The 19,988-nt window shown below is 36.8% G+C and overlaps 1 protein-coding gene across 8 annotated transcripts in view; it reads right to left on the bottom strand.

The window, feature by feature from the left end:
- The window catches only part of ANKHD1 (ankyrin repeat and KH domain containing 1), a 91,407-nt gene extending 76,402 nt beyond the window's left edge, over positions 1 to 15,005 (bottom strand). For 3 of the 8 annotated variants that reach the window (XM_028493297.2, XM_028493298.2, XM_028493305.2), the window contains exons 1-6: positions 14,294 to 14,525; positions 9,833 to 9,989; positions 8,966 to 9,113; positions 8,085 to 8,232; positions 6,003 to 6,236; positions 3,997 to 4,091 (exon numbers count right to left, since the gene is read on the bottom strand). In XM_028493297.2, coding sequence (XP_028349098.1) covers positions 3,997 to 4,091; positions 6,003 to 6,236; positions 8,085 to 8,232; positions 8,966 to 9,113; positions 9,833 to 9,989; positions 14,294 to 14,477 — 966 coding nt within the window. In that variant the 5' untranslated portion in view covers positions 14,478 to 14,525. Of the gene's footprint in view, positions 1 to 3,996; positions 4,092 to 6,002; positions 6,237 to 8,084; positions 8,233 to 8,965; positions 9,114 to 9,832; positions 9,990 to 14,293 lie in introns of all 8 variants that reach the window. The other 5 variants (XM_055086795.1, XM_028493306.2, XM_055086796.1 and 2 more) reach the window with 5 other exon arrangements.
- Between the last annotated feature and the right edge of the window lie 4,983 nt (positions 15,006 to 19,988).

Raw genomic sequence — 19,988 nt, 5'->3', positions numbered from 1 at the left:
TTATTTGCAAATATTTTCTCCCATTCTGAGGGTTGTCTTTGGTCTTGTTTATGGTTTCCTTCGCTGTGCAAAAGCTTTTAAGTTTCAATAGGTCCCATTTGTTTATTTTTATTTTTATTTCCATCTCTCTAGGAGGTGGGTCGAAAAGGATCTTGCTGTGATTTATGTCACAGAGTGTTCTGCCTATGTTTTCCTCTAGGAGTTTGATAGTGTCTGGCCTTACATTTAGGTGTTTAATGCATTTTGAGTTTATTTTTGTGTGTGGTGTTAGGAAGTGTTCTAACTTCATTCTTTTACATGTAGCTGTCCAGTTTTCCCAGCACCACTTATTGAAGAGGCTGTCTTTTCTACATTGTATGTTCTTGCCTCCTTTATCAAAGATAAGGTGACCATATGTGCATTGGTTTATCTCTGGGCTTTCTACCCTGTTCCATTGATCTATATTTCTGTTTTTGTGCCAGTACCATACTGTCTGGATTACTGTAGCTTTGTACTATGGTCTGAAGTAAGGGAGCCTGATTCCTCCAGCTCCATTTTTCTTTCTCAGGATTGCTTTGGCTATTTGAGGTCTTTTGTGCTTCCATACAAATTGTGAAATTTTTTGTTCTAGTTCTGTGAAAGATGCCATTGGTAGTTTGACAGGGATTGCATTGAATCTGTAGATTGCTTTGGGTAGTATAGTCATTTTTACAATGTTGATTCTTCCAATCCAAGACCATGGTATATCTCTCCGTCTGTTTGTATCATCTTTAATTTCTTTCATCAGTGTCTTATAGTTTTCTGCATACAGGTCTTTTGTCTCCTTTGGTAGGTTTATTCCTAGGTATTTCATTCTTTTTGTTGCAAGGGCAAATGGGAGTGTTTCCTTAATTTCTCTTTCAGATTTTTCATCATTAGTGTATAGGAATGCAAGAGATTTTTGTGCATTAATTTTGTATCCTGCTACTTTACCAAATTCATTAATTAGCTCTAGTGGTTTTCTGGTAGAGTCCTTAGGATTCTCTATGTATAGTATCATGTCATCTGCAAACAGTGACAGCTTTACTTCTTTTCCGATTTGGATTCCTTTTATTTCTTTTCTTCTCTCACTGCCGTGGCTAGGACTTCCAAAACTATGTTGACTAATAGTGGTGAGAGTGGGCAACCTTGTCTTGTTCCTGATCTTAGTGAAAATGGTTTCAGTTTTTCACCATTGAGAATGATGTTGGCTGTGGGTTTGTCAAATATGGCCTTTATTATGTTGAGGTAACTTCCCTCTATGCCTACTTTCTGGAGGGTTTTTATCATAAATCGGTGTTGAATTTTGTCAAAAGCTTTTTCTGCATCTATTGAGATGATCATATGGTTTTTATCCTTCAATTTGTTAATATGGTGTATCACATTGATTGATTTGCGTATATTGAAGAATCCTTGAGTTCCTGGGATAAACCCCACTTGATCGTGGTGTATGATCCTTTTAATGTGCTATTGGATTCTGTTTGCTAGTACTTTGTTGAGGATTTTTGCATGTATGTTTATCAGCGATATTGGCCTATAGTTTTCTTTGTTTGTGACATCTTTGTCTGGTTTTGGTATCAGGGTGATGGTGGTCTTGTAGAATGAGTTTGGGAGTGTTCCTCCTTCTGCTATATTTTGGAAGAGTTTGAGAAGGACAGGTGTTAGCTCTTCTCAAAATGTTTGATAGAATTTGCCTGTGAAGCCATCTGGTCCTGGGCTTTTGTTTGCTGAAAGATTTTTAATCACAGTCTCAATTTCAGTGCTTGTAATTGGTCTGTTTATATTTTCTACTTCTTCCTGGTTCAGTCTCAGTAGGCTGTACTTTTCTAAGAATGTGTCCATTTCTTCCAGGTTGTCCATTTTATTGGCATATAGTTGCTTGTAGTAATCTCTCATGATCCTTTGTATTTCTTCAGTGTCAGTTGTTTCTTCTCCTTTTTCATTTGCTATTGTTTCCTTCATTTCTGATCTGATCTTTATGATTTCTTTCCTTCTGCTAACTCTGGGGGTTTTTTGTTCTTCTCTCTCTTACTGCTTTAGGTGTAAATTTAGGTTGTTTATTTGAGATGTTTCTTGAGGTAGGATTGTATTGCTATAAACTTCCCTCTTAGAACTGCTTTTGCTGCATCCTATAGGTTTTGGCTTGTCGTGTTTTCATTGTCATTTGTTTCTAGGTATTTTTTTATTTCCTCTTTGATTTCTTCAGTGATCTCTTGTTTATTTAGTAGTGTATTGTTTAGCCTCCATTCACTCTAACTTTTTCTCTTTGGGCATCTTCCAAACCATGGCCCAAGGAAATATATCCTAAACAAAGAGTGAACATCTTTAAGACCAAAGAGTAAGGACCTAGGAGTAAAAGTGATGCTGAATTAAGCCTCAATAGGATCAGGGTGATTCACTGGTAATTTAACTGCCTGCTAGAACAGAATTTAACAGTCTTAAAAGGAATACAGGGGCTTCCCTGGTGGCGCAGCGGTTGCGCGTCCGCCTGCCGATGCAGGGGAACCGGGTGTGCGCCCCGGTCTGGGAGGATCCCACATGCCGCGGAGCGGCTGGGCCCGTGAGCCATGGTCGCTGAGCCAGCCTGTCCTCCGCAACGGGAGAGGCCACAGCAGAGGGAGGCCCGCATACCACAAAAAAAAAAAAAAAAAAAAAAAAAAGAAAGGAATACAGGATAATCCAGGGCCTTGAAAAGGGATCATCCACAGCATATGGATTACAAAAAAAAATTACTAGACATATTAAGGGGCAAGAAAAAGTAACTGATCATCAAGATATAAAATAATAAAAGTTGACCCAGAAGTGAATCAAATATAGTAGTTAGAAGAAAAGAACTTCAAAATAACTACTAGATATATCAAAAAAAATAGAGGGAAAAAATTGAGAAAATGGATGAGAAAAAAAAAAAAAGGGCATGTACCAAAACAACAGAGCTCCAAAAATGTGGGGGAAAAGTGAAGCAACTAGAAGAAGAAATAGACAAATCCACAAGCATAGTTGGAGATCTCAACACCCCCTCTCGACAACTGCTAGAAAAACTAGACAGAAATTCAGAAAGGATGTAGAAGAACTCCACCATCTCTCAACAGGTCTTAATAAAACACTCCACTGACCAAAAGCAGAATATTCTTTCTTTTCAAATGCCCATGGAATATATATGCACATCCAGACTATAAAACAAACCTCAAGCCATCTCGCTTCTGGGTATATATCCAAAAGAACTGAAAACAGGACTCAAACAGATATTTGTACACCCATGTTCACAGCAGCATTATTCACAATAGCTAAAGCATGGAGGCGATGCAAGTGTCCATCAGTGGATAAATGGATAAGCAAAATGTGGTACATACAATAAAATATTATGTAGCCTTAAAAAACAAAGGAAATTCTGACATATGCTACAACACAGATGAACCTGAGGACATCACGCTAACTGAAATAAGTCAGTCACAAAAAGACAAATATTGTATGATTCCACTTATATGAGGCACTTAATGTAGTCAAAATGATAGAGATAGAAAGTGGAATGGTGATCACAAGGAATAGGAAGAAGTGGGGAATGGAAAGTTGCTGTTTAATGGATATAGAGTTTCAGTTTTATAAAGATGAAAAGATTTCCGAAAATGGATGGTAATGATGGTTGCACATTATGCATATACTTAATATCTCTCAAAAATAGTTAACATGGTAAATTTTATGATATGTGTATTTTACCATAATGAAAGAATTGGAAAGAAAATAGAAGTACATCAGTGTGTTGAAAATGACATAGCCAAGCTTGCCTTTTGTATGATTTCCTACATTAACAGATTTACTATCAAAAGATAAACAAAACATCATAAACTCCCCCTTCCCTCTCTGATAATGTACAAAATTTTCAAGATCTTTACCATCTCATAATAATGATTTTTCCAAAAGAATAAAAATAATTCTCAAAGGCTGAAACACATATGACCCTTTCTTCCCATAAAATCTCATGTGAGTGCAATTTAAAATTACCATGCAAGCCTCCATTAAGGCAGTGTGCATCTCATCTGTTTTGTGCTCTTGATCTGCACCAGCATCAAGCAGAAAGCGAACCATATCCAAATGGCCTTTAAAAAAAAAGAACACAAATTTTAAAACTATATTTCTCAAGAACTATCGATTTAATATATAAGTATTAAAGTAGGGAATCTTTTTCTTTCAGGTGTCTATACAAAAATTTACAAGAGAACTTATTTTGCGTTTAATAAAGAAATCAATGACAATTTTACAAAGCCAATCCAGAATAATAAGCAGGCTCTCGTCAAAGTCTTATCTAGGTTTTAAAGACTGAATTAGTCCAACGCACATTAATTCAAGTAAAGCAATAAAGTAATAATACTTATTCTTTGATTTACTCTGCATAAACTATAAATCAAAACACTGAAATCAAATAGAATGCCAGGTAAAGTATGTTTGGATCATATTTTTCAGAAAAAAAGCTTTAAAATAATAACCATAAACTCACTGTGGCAATGAGCAGGCAGAGAAAACTCCATTCAAAATAATTTCAACCCTCTTGATACATTTAGTATATAAAAAACCTTATAATAGTCAATAAGAAAAAGACAAACACTCCAGCAGAAAAATGGATGAAGGACATGAAATGGTAATTCAAAAAAAGAAGTGAAAATGAATATTAAACTGATGAAAAAAATATTAAACCTTCCTATTAAAAAATTGCAAATTAAAATAAGACACCATTTTTTACTATCAAAATGGCAAATATTAAAAAGAATGATAATACCCAGTGTTGGTGAGGGTGTAGGGTGGGGTAAAGGGCACTCTCAAACACTGCTGGTGGGAGTGTAAATTGGTTCAACCTTTCTAGAAGGCAATTTGGCAATATGTATCAAAAGCCTTAAAAATGTCCATACCCTTTGACCCAGCAATTCCACTTCCAGGAATTTATCCTAAGGAAATAATCAGAGATTAGGCAAAGATGTCTGCACAAGGATGTTATCACAGTGTTTTCAATAATAGTGAAAAACTGGGAACAATGCAAGTGTCCAACAAGAGGCAATTATGGTGCATCCATTTGATGTATTTGGCAGAGATTGCTAGTTTCCTACCCAATATACATTCTCTCATTTTTCCTTAACAACAGAACTCCCAATTTCATCTCAGTGGCAACATGCCTGACTAAAAGACTACATTTTCCAGCCTCCCTTGCTGCTATGTGTAGCCAATGAGATGTAAAAGGGACTTATAAGGCAGAACTTCTAGGAAGACTCCTTAAAGGTAGCTTACTAAGTTGGAAGGCATTCCTCATTTTGCCCTTACCCTCTTCATCCTTCCTAGAATATGGATTGCTGGAGCTCTATCTACCATCTTTGATTATAGTTCCACATCTGAGGATTCAACCAACTTTGGATTGTTTAGTACTATAGTATACACTTACTGAAAAAAGTCTGTGTATAAGTGAACCTGTGCAGTTCAAAACCATGTTGTAAGAGTCAAGTGTATATATATTTGTTTATAAATTTACTTAAAAAACAAACTAGAAGTAAATATACTAAAATATTGTTTACATGCTTTTTAAATCTTCAGATGGTAGCATTACATGTCATTGTAAAACTTCTTTACACTATTCTGTGTTTTTCAGGTTTTCTATATCAAGTGTGATTATTATTATTTGAGTGTGTATAATTTTTAAAATAAAGGTTGGAAAAATCATATAAAACAAAAGTTATTAAAGAATGGAAACCCTCTAAGTCTGTGCTGAGAGTTTTGGTTGACCTTATAGCTAGTTGAATAAATTTGAATTAAAATAATAAAAAAACATATACTATGAAACTATACTTTAGGAAATACATGCTAAAATGGACTTTTTATATAATCTCTTAGAAGCTAGATAACTTTATAGCACAGGGAAAGTATAAGAAATATAAAATTAACTCAAATACTCAATATTCAAATATTTAAATATTCAAAGTTGCTATGAAAAAAACCCTACAAACATATATACATTTATAGAGTACCTTTGTAGCATGCAAGTGTAAGAGCACTTTCTTTGAATTCGTTAGAATGAGTGTTGATGCCTGCCCCATGATCTAGAAGAACTCTTGCAACTTCCACATGACCTGCACTGGCTGCTTCCATTAAGGGGGTATGTCCATTTTCATTATGATCTTCTATATTTGCGCCTTCATTAAGTAGCACTTTCACAATGTCAACAAATCCTCCAGCACAGGCATAAGTTAGTGCAGTGTTTCCTAAAAAAGAATGAAAAGAAATTTAAAATTATGATAAAACTGATAAAATTACGATTATACTACTGCTCTAGTTCTATCTCTTCAATTACCTTACATAAACCACTAGAACTATTATTTCATTTTTTTGTTGTATTGGTTAGAAGCATCATCTTAATTTTTTCACTAATTAAAAGGCTTATTATAGGGCTTCCCTGGTGGCGCAGTGGTTGAGAGTCTGCCTGCCGATGCAGGGGACGCGGGTTTGTGCCCCGGTCCGGGAGGATCCCACATGCCGCGGAGTAGCTGGGCCCGTGAGCCACGGCCGCTGGGCCTGCGCGTCCGGAGGCTGTGCTCCGCAGCGGGAGAGGCCACAGCAGTGAGAGGCCAGCGTTAACGCAAAAAAAAAAAAAAAAAAAAAAAAAAAGCTTATTATAAACAAACCAATTTACCTCTCTCCGTATTTCCTTAGCTCGTGAAATAAGATTAAGTGCCATCTTGAAAAAGCATTTCCAACATATTTTAATATAAAATATTTTAATGTACCACTCAAAGTTATTGCTTTTTCTTTCAACACCGTACAACTTAGAAACACTTAACATTTTCTATGTATATTCATTTCTTAATTTTCTTTTACCTCTCCTTTATCTTTACACATTTATTCATTTGGTCTACATTTATGAGACCCAGGGAGACAGATATAAATCCCCCTCAGCATAATTCCTTCAAAAGAAAAATTTATTTAAAAGGTCATTATTCCCTCATTTGCCACTTATTCCTTTTCTGATTTTGTTTTGAGGACTTTTATTTATTACAGGGAGTAGGGAGATGGTTTAACCATCCAACAGTATGAGATTGAAGAAGACTGTTTTAAAGGTTCAGCAAGAAAACTATCATTTCAAACCCAATTTATTCAGAATTCAACTGTTTAACAGTCTCAGACATGGAGGATATTAATATTACTACGACTAAGACAAAGTGGTCAGCAAAGTAACCTACAATCCTTTCTAAGAAGTCATGGTCGTTTAAAAAATAAATTAGGCTGGGCTTCCCTGGTGGCGCAGTGGTTGAGAGTCCGCCTGCCAATGCAGGGGACATGGGTTCGTGCCCCAGTCTGGGAAGATCCCACATGCCAAGGAGCAGCTTGGGCCCGTGAGCCATGGCCGCTGAGCCTGCGCGTCCGGAGCCTGTGCTCCGCAACGGGAGAGGCCATAGCAGTGAGAGGGCCCGCGTACCGCAAAAATAAAATAAATAAATTAAAAAAAAATAAATAAATTAGGCTACATTTAATATATACTTAATGGTATGGAAGACTGATATGCTTTCATTACTGAAATTGTATTTTAAACCATGTGCCTGCCTCACTAAATCCAAGGAATCTCATTACTAAATGTACACCTATAACTCAAGACATATGACCAAGGCTTATAAAGAACCTTACTAGAGTAGCTTTCATGCTGCCACAGAATATCTTATTAGTAAATGCATTCTGTACACTTGACAGAAAAAACTCTATAGGGTTTTGACTCTCAGGTTAATCTATATAAGGGAGTTGTATTTAAATGAGATAAAGAATTGTGAAAGATACAGTTCATAAATTTGCCTCTTTGTACATTATATATATTGTGGCGAAAAAGAAACTGTTCCCAGCAAAAAAACTGTCAATCTTGACCAAATAGAATGTAAGAGTGTTTCAAACACTTTTAAAGATATCAAATTAATCTATATTTTACTCAGAGATTCTAAACAAGGGCTATGATTTTTCTGTATCTTTACAACCAGTTTTCCCTAGGAATCAAATTTTTATCTCTCAGGTTATAGTTATTTATATCAATTTGTTTTCCTCAGATTAACACATCATTTTCTACATACCTGTTGCAGACTGGGAGTTGACATCTGCATCATGAAGAAGTAATAATTTCACAATATCTAAATAACCTCCACTGGATGCTGCCATTAGGGGGGTTATATCTCCTTTATTCCCTCTGTCTTCAACATTAGCATGCATAGCAAGCAATACCTTTAAAACACATATGCACACAGAGAGAAACTGTCAATTCTTACTATTAATATTACTTCTAGAGAATATACTGAATCTGGGAAGATATTCTTTTAGAGTAGAGGCAAGGAAAAATAGAAAATAATCACCTTTTGGGAAAATATGCCAATGTTCACTGCTCAAAACACCTGGTTAGATGTTATATTTTACAAGACCATTACATAGTAATCTTTAAGTAAAGTAGGTAATCACATTAACCATCCAATTATACAATTTAACTGCTCCTGTCAAAGAATTAGTGTTACGCTCAGGATTATCTAGCAAGAGAACAGCAAAACTATATACTAATAAGACACAAACTAACTGGTAAACATATGGCTATTTCCCAAAATTGTTCTAACAGGAAAAAAAAAAAAAAAAACTAAAAGAACTGGGATAATCTAGATGAAATGAAAATAAATCAATATCTTTCATGATACTTGTATATTATTTCTAAAGGCAAGTTTAAAATATTATTATTATTTCTATGTTTTTCTTATTCATTAGGACTATTTTTGAGTAAGCGGCAGAAAAAAACAGACCATGCCAAGTTGCATGTACAGACAACAAAAATTAATTGTGTATCAGTTTCTATTTTACCTACTGACAAAAAGGAAAGACCTTGGTCTCTAACGATACTTTTATTAATGATAAAAATAAACAAAACATCAAAACCCTTCCACAATTTTGATCACTAAAGATTATTTCTGCTTACTTGTGCTAATTCATAATACCCGGCTGAACAAGCCAAACACAGCAGGCTTTCTCCTTCTTCTGTATGTTCATTTACACTTCTGCCTTCATCTAGCAATTTACGAACAGCATTCACATCCCCATCTGAACAAGCTTCCGCCAGACTGCGACTGAAAACAAAACCAACAAAGAAAGACTCAAGGTCCTATGACAACGAGTTACATTAAATACATACAGTTAGTCATATATAGAAAAATGCTGATATGGCAAGAAGAAAATTATTTGAATATTTGTTTGCAATACTAATTTTTCATGTATGTGAACCAAGCCAGAAAGGAAATAAATAAATATGAAAACAGCTGTCATTTTTATCTTTAAAAATGTTCTAACATACTGTCATATTAAATTTTAAATAAACTTTATACAGCATTAGATGCAAAATTTTTTAAACTAATTTAATGATTCCCAAAGACATTTGGGATATAATCCTGTCTTAAAATTTTATTTGGTAACAGTGAGGTGACTAGATGAAATAGAAGGTAAAAATCTAAGTAAAATTTTTACTGCAGAATGACTAACAAAATCAGTGAATCTCAAACTTTAATGTGCATACAAACAGCCCATGTTTCTTGTTCAAAGGTAGATTCTGATTCAATAGATCCAAGATGGGGTCTGAAATTCTGAATTTCTATGATGCTGACACTGCTAGTCCATGGACCATATTTGAGTAACAGGGACCTAGATTATTGCATCAACAACCCATTTCATTTATTATTACTCAGGCAGTCAGTTTAGAGTTTCCTACTATAACCTTTAGAATAAGTAACTTCCTTAGAAATGAAAACCAGATATTGAATTGAATACCCAGCAGAAGTCATTAAACACATACGTGTCTACTTGTCCTGCATTGTGGCTGTTTTCTGCCCTCATCCGTGTCAGTGCAGCAGCAGCTTCATCCAGTGCACAACTTACTGAAGATGTCAGTCTTCGGAGTACCTCAGGATCTGCAAAGGCTTTACCATCAGCAGTTGACAATTTGCCAATTCCTTCAGTGTGTATCAGTCAGTTCAGGGAAAGAAAAAGCATAAATGTGTAAACTGTAATTACATTTCTAAACACTATTCTCTAGGGCAAAATGGCATGATCTCCATATGCAAGGATGATAATTTCAATTTTGTCACTAATGTCAAAAGGCCATTGCGTAACACCTATGTTTCAGTCTTTTCATCTTTACAGTGTTCATAATACTAATTTGTCCTCTACCTAACTCCAAATGTAACTTAACATGATGTTTACTGTAATGAATGAATGAGATTTCTATCAAAGTACAATCACAGCATAAGATCTCTAGTATAGGATCCTATCTATTTTCAGTACTAATGAAGGGGCTATTCTGTAATATTACAACAAACAATCCAACAGTTTCTTCCTTTGATTGAATAGCCACCTAGAACCATTTTCTGGGGCTAGAGTGTAAATTAAAATAAATTAATTCTCGGGCTTCCCTGGTGGCGCAGTGGTTGGGAGTCCGCCTGCCGGTGCGGGGGACGCGGGTTCGTGCCCCGGTCTGGGAGGATCTCGCATGCCGCGGAGCGGCTGGGCCCGTGGGCCATGGCCATGGCCGCTGAGCCTGCGCGTCCGGAGCCTGGGCTCGGCAACAGGAGAGGCCACGGCAGTGAGAGGCCCGCGTACCACAAAACAAAAACAAAAACAAAAACAAATAAATAAATAAAATAAATTAATTCTCATATTTACTATTTATTATGTGCTTATGATGTGCCAGACATTAGGGGGACAGAAAGGAATAAGACATAGTTCCTGTCCTTACAGAGCTCACACTATGGTAAGTCTAAGTTGCCAATAAATCTATTTCTCTAGATTCAGTGAGGAATCAGTGACTACTGCAACAAAATTTTGTTGATAATATCACCACCTGTTACTGCTGAAAATGAGAAAGTCAATAAAATTTTATAGAACAAAAAAAAGGAAGGGAAACTTGCCCAATAAGATAAAAAATATATTGTGATGCTATCCAATTACAACAGTATGATAGTATGATACTTGCAAAGAAAAAAGATAATTCTATCAAGGATATGTAATAGAGGCAAACAAAAAAAGACCTTAGATCATTTGTGAATTCAATATATGACAAAGGTGACATTTCAAATCAGTGGAGATAGGAGGGCTTATTTCATAAATATTGTTCAGAAACTGGTTATTTGAAAATTAGGTAAGATCTCAAATTCACACCATTTACAAAAATAAATACCAGGTAGACTTAAATGAAATCTGAAAAGTACTATTATACTATGTACTATTTTTCTATTGCTGATGTAGAGGAGGTTTTTCTAAGCATGAGACCAAATCACAAAAGCTATAAAGTAAAAAATTAGTAAATGTGATATTAAACATTTTTAATTCCAATAAAAATTTCTATATAATTAAAGTCACCATAAATAAAGTTAAGGCAAAATAAAAACTGGAAAAATTAACACCCAATGAATTTATATCATTTATAAAGAGCTACCGCACAACTTATTGATAATATTGAACGAACATAAACTATGAAATTGACCAAAAGAAAACTGAGGAAAGCTGTTGATAGGAATGTATACTGGCATAAACTTGAGGGACCACTTTGATAAAAGCTATCAAAATTTTGAATGCAAAAATATCCTCTGACCCAGCAATATCACTTTCTAGGAATCTGTCCTATGAAGATACTTGCACAAGCAAGAAAACTTATAGATATACATGGATATGAACGACAGCATTATTTGTGATATCAAAAAAATTGGAAATAATGTAAAAATCCTTCAATAAGCCATTGGTAAAATAAACTGTGGTGCATCCAAGCAACAGAATATTATCTTACCCTTTAAAGAAGGAGAAAGATCAACATATCCTGTTATGGAAGGATGGCCACAATAAATTAAGTGAAAAAAAGAAAATTATAATTTGTATAATATGATATAATTTCATTTTTTAAAAAATCATGTATATTCAAACATATACGTGTATTTATATAACTACAAGGGAAAGTCTGGAAGTATATGTAAACCTTTACAATGGGCAGGCTTTATAATCTACTTAATACATTTCATATTGTTTTAACTATTTTATATATTACATTTATAATTTAGAAAAGACTTTTAAAAAATTCTTCTTGAAATGCCCTTAATTCTCAATTTTCTTTAAAAATCTCAAAGAATCTTAAAGAAAAAAATATTTTCAACTTCAATTTTTTTGCTTAAAATAGCATTAAGAATTCTATCTTCTTAAGAAGCCTAGTAACGTCTAACACATTCTCATAATTGAAAACAATGCATAAGTCTTAAATGTTATAGGCTCAACACAATGTCCAAAAAGCAAATGAAAATACTAATGAACAAAAAGAAGTATTCATTAAGCCAAGTGACTTGCACAGGACTTCAAAGGAGTACATCATTTTAAAAAACATCTGACAATTTCTTTGGATAAATATCATATCCAACAATGCCTGGAGTTTAAATTGTCAAAACACACAAAATTTTAAAATTCAGTAATTTCTGACACCTCCTGGAAGACATGATTTTCAAGGTTTATTTTCTCTCTCACAATATAGGTAAGAAAAGCAAGCAATTCTAAGGTATCTTGTATAAGGTATAAGTATATAAGTACTTATACTTAGCCATGAACCTAAAGAAAAATGCTCAATGTACCAGAAAAGAGCCATCCCTGAGTGAGACTCATGAGGTGGCCAGAAAAAAGAGAAATAGGTTTAAAATCCTTAATTAGGGGTCTTGGAGTAGTACTCACAGTATGAGTGAAATGTCAGCCTAAACTAGAGAGGAGATGTACTATCACCAATAAACAAAGCTTGGTTTAGGGAAGGAAAGTAACTTAGTCCAGAGAAAACATGGAGAAGAAAACTGCATTTTCTCCACATTTCTCTCTGCTCTAAGCTGGTTCTAAAGCACAGGAAAAAAAATAAATAAATAAATAAATAAATATCTATATCTATATCTATATATATATATGGGGTGGCCATGGCACTCCTATTTCAGGAATCTTACATAGACTATCCCTAAATCAAAAGTAGGAGACTCACAATAAATCCAAAGAAGGGAGGGACACCAAAGCAATTACTAATGTGATCTTTTTTTTTTTTTTTTTTTTGGCCACACTGCACTGCATGCAGGATCTTAGTTCCCCAACCAGGGATCAAACCTCTGCCCCCTGCAATGGAACCTTTTTTTAAAAAAGGTTTAAATTAAACCATCTGCTCTAAATTAAACCATCTTCTGCTAGATACTAAATTGTTTTGTTCAATCTAATTTTAAGTTTCGGTCAGTTCCAAAAAGACACATTAGATGGACTAAAAGTCAATCTGCTATAAATTTTACCTATGCTTTTTCATAAGAGGAGAAAGTTAAAGGAATAAAAAGAATCATCAAAGTAAACACATTCCTAACATACTATATATGTCTTGGGACTTCACTGGTGGCACAGTGGTTGAGAATCCACCTGCCAATGTAGGGGACACAGGTTCGATCCCTGGTCTGGGAAGATCCCACGTGCCGTGGAGCAACTAAGCCCATGAGCCACAACTACTGAGCCTGCGCTCCAGAGCCCGCGAGCAGCAACTACGGAACCCACGTGCCACAACTACTGAAGCCTGCGCATCTAGAGCCCATGCTCCGCAACAAGAGAAGACACCGCAATAGGAAGTCTGCGCGCCTCAACGAAGAGTAGCCCCCACTCGCCGCAACTAGAGAAATCCCACGCGCAGCAAGGAAGACCCAATACAGCTAAAAATAAATAAAATAAATAAATTTTGAAAATAAGGTTAATGTTACTGTATAGCAGGGAACTATATTCAATAACTTGTAGTAAACCATAATGGAAAAGAATATATGTGTAAAACTGAATCACTTTGCTGTACACCTGAGACTAATACAACATTGTAAATCAACTATGCTTCAATTAAAAAAAAAAATTAGTGTTGAACCTAGAAATCACTCACTGAGAGCTTTCAACCAAGAATTTTTTAAACATAAAATGTGAACATTTTCTTTAGGAAATTAAAAAAAAAAAACAAATTTTACAGATTTCAAATTTTATATAATATATATAATTTGGGGATAATCTTTTATAACTTTGTATAGAGATGGAGTCTTGGGGGGTTTTTTTTTTTGGTCTTTTTTTTTTTTCCAGCCATGCCATGTGGATTACAGGATCTTAGTTCCCCTACCAGGGATTGAACCCGTGCCCTTGGCAGTGAAAGCGCAGAGTCCCAACCACTGAACCGCCAGCGTATTCCCTGGAGTCTTTTAAAATGATGAAAAAGAGAAAACAAAAAATAAAGTACCTGCTGCTTCCAGCAATGCTTCTAGTCGTGCCTGTGTCTCTGGATCCACAGTGCGTAAGTCTGCTCCTTCTGCAGTACTTGATAAGAATATCTCTGATGTTGTTTTCAGCACCGGGTTATCCAGATCTTCTTGGTCCAAAATAAATGATTCAACCTGTTTAGGAATTAAAGATGCAATATCCATGAAGCTGATCTTAATATTGTTAGAATAACAGCAATTTAAGGTAATATGACTTCTGATTTGGAATTCAAATATAACCAAATAAATTATTGTAGAAACAGGGGGTTGTGGGGAGGGACTTTGAGGGAGCCTCCTGACTATCTGCTTATCTCCAGACACGACTACAGATATAACCCAGACATACCAGATTCAAGTTTCCTGGAGAGCAATGAATCTTCTGTGCCTACCACAGAGCCTGAAAAGCAGCATTTTTTAAATGAAACAAGTACATCAACATAGACCCTAGGAAGATGTATGCAGGAGTAAACAGTAAAAAGGCTAGATAGCATAAATAGGTCATTAAAGTATCGTTTCTCCTCTCTTCCAATTAATATATTCAATTCTGACAAACTAAAGAAGATTTAATCCACTGTCAAATATCCTAATTGCTCTAGACAGGAAAACTCTATTAGGTTAGGAATCATAGCCATTTGTTCACTGCTCTATCCTCTGAGCCTATGAATACCTTGTACATAGTAGTTATCCAACACATATTTGTTGAAATGAATACTATAAGCAAAATCAACTTATGAAAATACACATGCAACCCTCTAATTTCAAATCAAGTTAATTCTAAATTTTCTTACCAAATAAAATATGCACAACCTTTCTGGGAAGCAATTTGGAAATGTGTATCAAAATGCTTTAAAAAGCACACGCCGTACTTCCCTGGTGGTGCAGTGGTTAAGAATCCGCCTGCCAATGCAGGGGGCACGGGTTCGAGCCCTGCTCCAGGAAGATTCCACATGCCGCGGAGCAACTAAGTCCGTGCACCACAACTGCTGAGCCTGAGCTCTAGACCCCGAGAGCCACAACTACTGAGCCTGAGTGCTACAACTACTGAAGCCCACACGCCTAGAGCCTGTGCTCCGCAACAAGAGAAGCCACTGCAATGAGAAGCCCGCGCACTGCAACGAAGAGTAGCCCCCGCTCACTGCAACTAGAGAAAGCCCGTGTGCAGCAACGAAGACCCAATGCAGCCATAAATAAATAAATAAATTTATTTATTTATTTTTAAAAAGCACATGCCCTTTGACCCAGTAATTCCATTAAAAAAAAAATCTATCCTTAAAAAATTATCTGAATGCCAGACAAAAAATGTGCAAGAATGTTCATTGCAGCATTAATTAAAATTCCAGAAATGAAGTGAAAAAAACTACAATAGGGGATTTGGTAAGTACATTTTTTTTTTTTTTTTTTTTTTTTTTTTTTGTGGTATGCGGGCCTCCCTCTGTTGTGGCCTCTCCCGTTGCGGAGCACAGGCTCCGGACGCGCAGGCTCACCGGCCATGGCTCACGGGCCCAGCCGCTCCGCGGCATGTGGGATCCTCCCGGACCGGGGCGCGAACCCGGTTCCCCTGCATCGGCAGGCAGACGCGCAACCACTGCGCCACCAGAAGCCCCTGGTAAGTACATTTTGTACATTCACAGAATGGACCACTATGGAGTCATTAAGAACAATGTGTTTGAAGTATATTTAATGGCATAAGAAAACACTCATAAAATTATGTGAAAACCACAAGATTTAAAACAGTATGATCTTTATTTTGTTAAAAGTATGTATGTATATGTATGCAAACATGAACATATGAGTACTCATGTATATATAATCATGAGTACATATTTATATACCTATACATGTCTGTAGTATATAAATATGTCTGGGGCTTCCCTGGTGCTGCAGTGGTTAAGAATCCGCCTGTCAATGCAGGAGACACGGGTTCAAGCCCTGGTCCGGGAAGATCCCACATGCCGCAGAACAACTAAGCCCATGCACCACAACTACAGAGTCTGCGCTCTACACCCCACGAGCCACAACTACTGAGCCCGTATGCCACAAGAGAAGCCACCACAATGAGAAGCCTGCACACCACGACGAAGAACAGCCCCTGTCGGGCTTCCCTGGTGGCGCAGTGGTTGAGAGTCCGCCTGCCGATGCAGGGGACACGGGTTCGTGCCCTGGTCCGGGAAGATCCCACATGCCGCGGAGCGGCTAGGCCCGTGAGCCATGGCCGCTGAGCTTGTGCTCCGCAATGTGAGAGGCCACACAGTGAGAGGCCCGCGTACCGCAAAAAAAAAAAAAAAACAAAAAAACAGCCCCTGCTTGCCGCAACCAGAGAAAAGCCCGCGGGCAGCAACGAAGACCCAACGCAGCCAAAAATAAAATAAAGTAAATTTATATATTTTTAAAAAGTGTCTAACCAGGGAGGTTAACATACTTGTAGACAGATAGAAAAACAGGATCAGAAAGGTTAAGTATTTCTGCCAGCTAATAAATGGCAAAGCCAGGTTTCAAACACAGGCCATATAACTCTTAAACACTAAGCAATAGATACTACCTAACAAATTCATAAACAAAGGACCACAGTATTTGGACTACATTATTTGGAATACTTGACTAGTTGGTCATCAATTATTCACAATGGAGACCAAATAAAGATATCCTAATAAAGACAGTAAAGTTAAAATGATGTGGCTATAACAATATTTTATTATCTAGTGATGTACTTTATTTTTATAAAATAAATCTTTAACTTCAGACCCTGTAACACTGAGCCATGTACTATGTTGTAACACAGATTCTTTAATATATAATTACAGACAAAGATGTCATTCTAGATCAATGCCAGCAGATAAATGGAGACTACCAGTTTTCAAATGATTTGAAAGGTAACTGCTTGTGCAACAAAGAGCTTGTTGCAAGTGCAAGAAATTATTACATATTTGCAGATACATATACTTGCCAGTTGTAAGGATAGATAAAAACCACCATTCCAAATTCTGAAATTCATTAAATATGGTATTTAGATGTTAATATGTCTATTTTATAAGAAGCACTGGTCTGATGTAGTATTACACATATTACAGAGACAAATACAGATTACATGTATTATGTAACTTTTTAAAAATCCAAGTTAAGGATTTCCAATTCTCTCCCATTCATCCTCCAATATTTATTGAAGTCCTGTTTTATACAAAGTACAATACCAAGAGAGTATAAGAATGTGGTAGCGGGGCTTCCCTGGTGGCGCAGTGGTTGCGCGTCCGCCTGCCGATGCAGGGGGGCCGGGTTCGCGCCCCGGTCTGGGAGGGTCCCGCGTGCCGCGGGGCGGCTGGGCCCGTGGGCCGTGGCCGCTGGGCCTGCGCGTCCGGAGCCTGTGCTCCGCGGCGGGGGGGGCCATCCCACGTGCCGCGGAGCGGCTGGGCCCGTGGGCCATGGCCGCTGGGCCTGCGCGTCCGGAGCCTGTGCTCCGCGGCGGGGGGGGCCGCAGCGGAGGGAGGCCCGCATACCACAAAAAAAAAAAAAAAAAAAAAAATGTGGTAGAAGAAATGTCAAAGACACCAACAACTACCACAAAAGGCCTCCAGGAGAAAGAAATGGTAAAACTATATGCATTAAAGAGAAATCACTTCCAGCCCCAGTAATCCAAGAAGACTTTGTACAAGAAGTAGCATTTGAGCTAGGCTTTGAAGGATGCACAGAATTTCAATAGGTGGTCAGACATGTGGGTGGAGAGTAAGGGAATGAAATAAAAAATGGGCTTGAAGATGTACTTAGAAAGTGACGAATGGTCCACTCTCAAAAAATGTAAGGTCCTTTGTACACTGCTAGTGGAAGTATAAATGATGAAGCCACTGTGGGACACTGTTTGGTAGTTCTTCAAAAATTAAACACAGAATTACCATATGACCCAGTAATTCCCCTTCTATGTATATACCTAAGAAGACTGAAAACATACATGTTCATACAAAAACTTGTACATAAACGTTCATGGGCTGCATTATGCATAGTACACAAAAAGTTGAAAAAAACCCATATGTCTGTTAATTAGTAAATGGATAAACAAAATGTGGTATAGCCATACAATGGAATATTATTCAGCCAAGTACTGACACACGCTATAACACTGACAAACGTTGAAAACATCATGCTTAGCATGAAAAAACACACAAAAAGTCACATATTGTACGATTCCATTTATATGAAATGTCCAGCACAGGCAAATCCACAGAGACAGAAAGAAGATTAATGGTCTCCTGAAGAGTCAGGAAAGGAAGAATGGGAGTGACTGCTAAGAGTATATATTATGAAATTATTACCACAATAAGTTTAGTTAACATCTATCATCTCACATAGTTACAATTTTTTTTTCCTTGTGAGAATCACTTGAATTTTCAAATGTAGTTTTAGGCATTTTATATTTAAGTTCTGACCCACAATATCAAATTTTAAATATCTGTAACACTTGTGGGGAAAATCTTAAGTTCCCAGAATGAGTTATACATAACTATACACATAAATGACTTGAATACATTTGTGTCAATCAGATGTGCCAAAGGCACTCAATTCTCATACTTTTTTGTCCTACTTTCCATAAACTTTTTTTTTTTTTTTTTGCGGTACGCGGGCCTCTCACTGTTGTGGCCGCTCCCGCTGCGGAGCACAGGCTCCAGAAGCGCAGGCTCAGCGGCCATGGCCCACGGGCCCAGCCGCTCCGCAGCATGTGGGATCCTCCCGGACCGGGGCACGAACCCGGCCCCCCCACATCGGCAGGCGGACTTCCAACCACTGCGCCACCAAGGAAGCCCCCATACATTTCATATAAAGGCTCAGTGATATAACACCAAAAAAATGTCTAAATAATAGATAAGTTCAAAGTAATATTATATCTAATGAAATTAGTTTTCATCATGCAAATGAATATATAAGCCTCATAGTTTCCTACATACAGCTAAAGGATCACAGAAATTTCCTTATTGCTTAATGGTAGTTACACAGCTCATCTCTATCCAGCAGCTACATTCAGCAGCAAACATAAAACATCAACCTGTAGTGGTACTGTTTTTAACCAATGGCAAAAAAGTTTATTTCAAGTCTTAAACATGGAAGATTTTTTTCCTACTTCTGGTTAGGTACAAAAATAAAACGTGGAGGAAAAAGAATGAGAGGAAATCTGGCCCACAAAAAACTACCTGTTTTTTCCCTTATAGGTTATCTCTTCTAAAACACTAAAGGCAAACTCTTTATGTCTTCCTCCTCAAAAGTCTTTTTTCTCCCTCCCTTCTTCTAAAAAAAATGAGTGTGGTTTTTAGCTTCAACTAGAATTTAAACAAAGGTAGAAGGGAGGAAAAGGGGAACAAGAATTTTGTCCCATATGACATTTCAAAATGAACCACTGGATGGCAATAGTTACTAGGGAGAATAACCACAGACTCAGCTATTACCACCTTAAAAAAAAAAAAAAAAAAACAACAAAACACCTCAGTCACCCTGGACAAAATCTAATTAGGAAAAAATCATTTATTAACCTAGCTATGATTTGGCCAAAACTCACATCCACCAAGAAACAAACAAACAAACAAACAACAGAAAACCCCACAATTTTGGGACTTCCCTGGTGGCACAGTGGTTGAGAATCTGCCTGCCAATGCAGGGACATGGGTTTGAGCCCTGGTCCAGGAAGATCCCACATGC

Source organism: Physeter macrocephalus, chromosome 8 (assembly GCF_002837175.3).
Source record: "Physeter macrocephalus isolate SW-GA chromosome 8, ASM283717v5, whole genome shotgun sequence".
Classification (NCBI taxonomy): domain Eukaryota; kingdom Metazoa; phylum Chordata; class Mammalia; order Artiodactyla; family Physeteridae; genus Physeter; species Physeter macrocephalus.
Note: the sequence above shows the minus strand (reverse complement) of the source record. Positions and strands in the feature narration are given on the sequence as shown.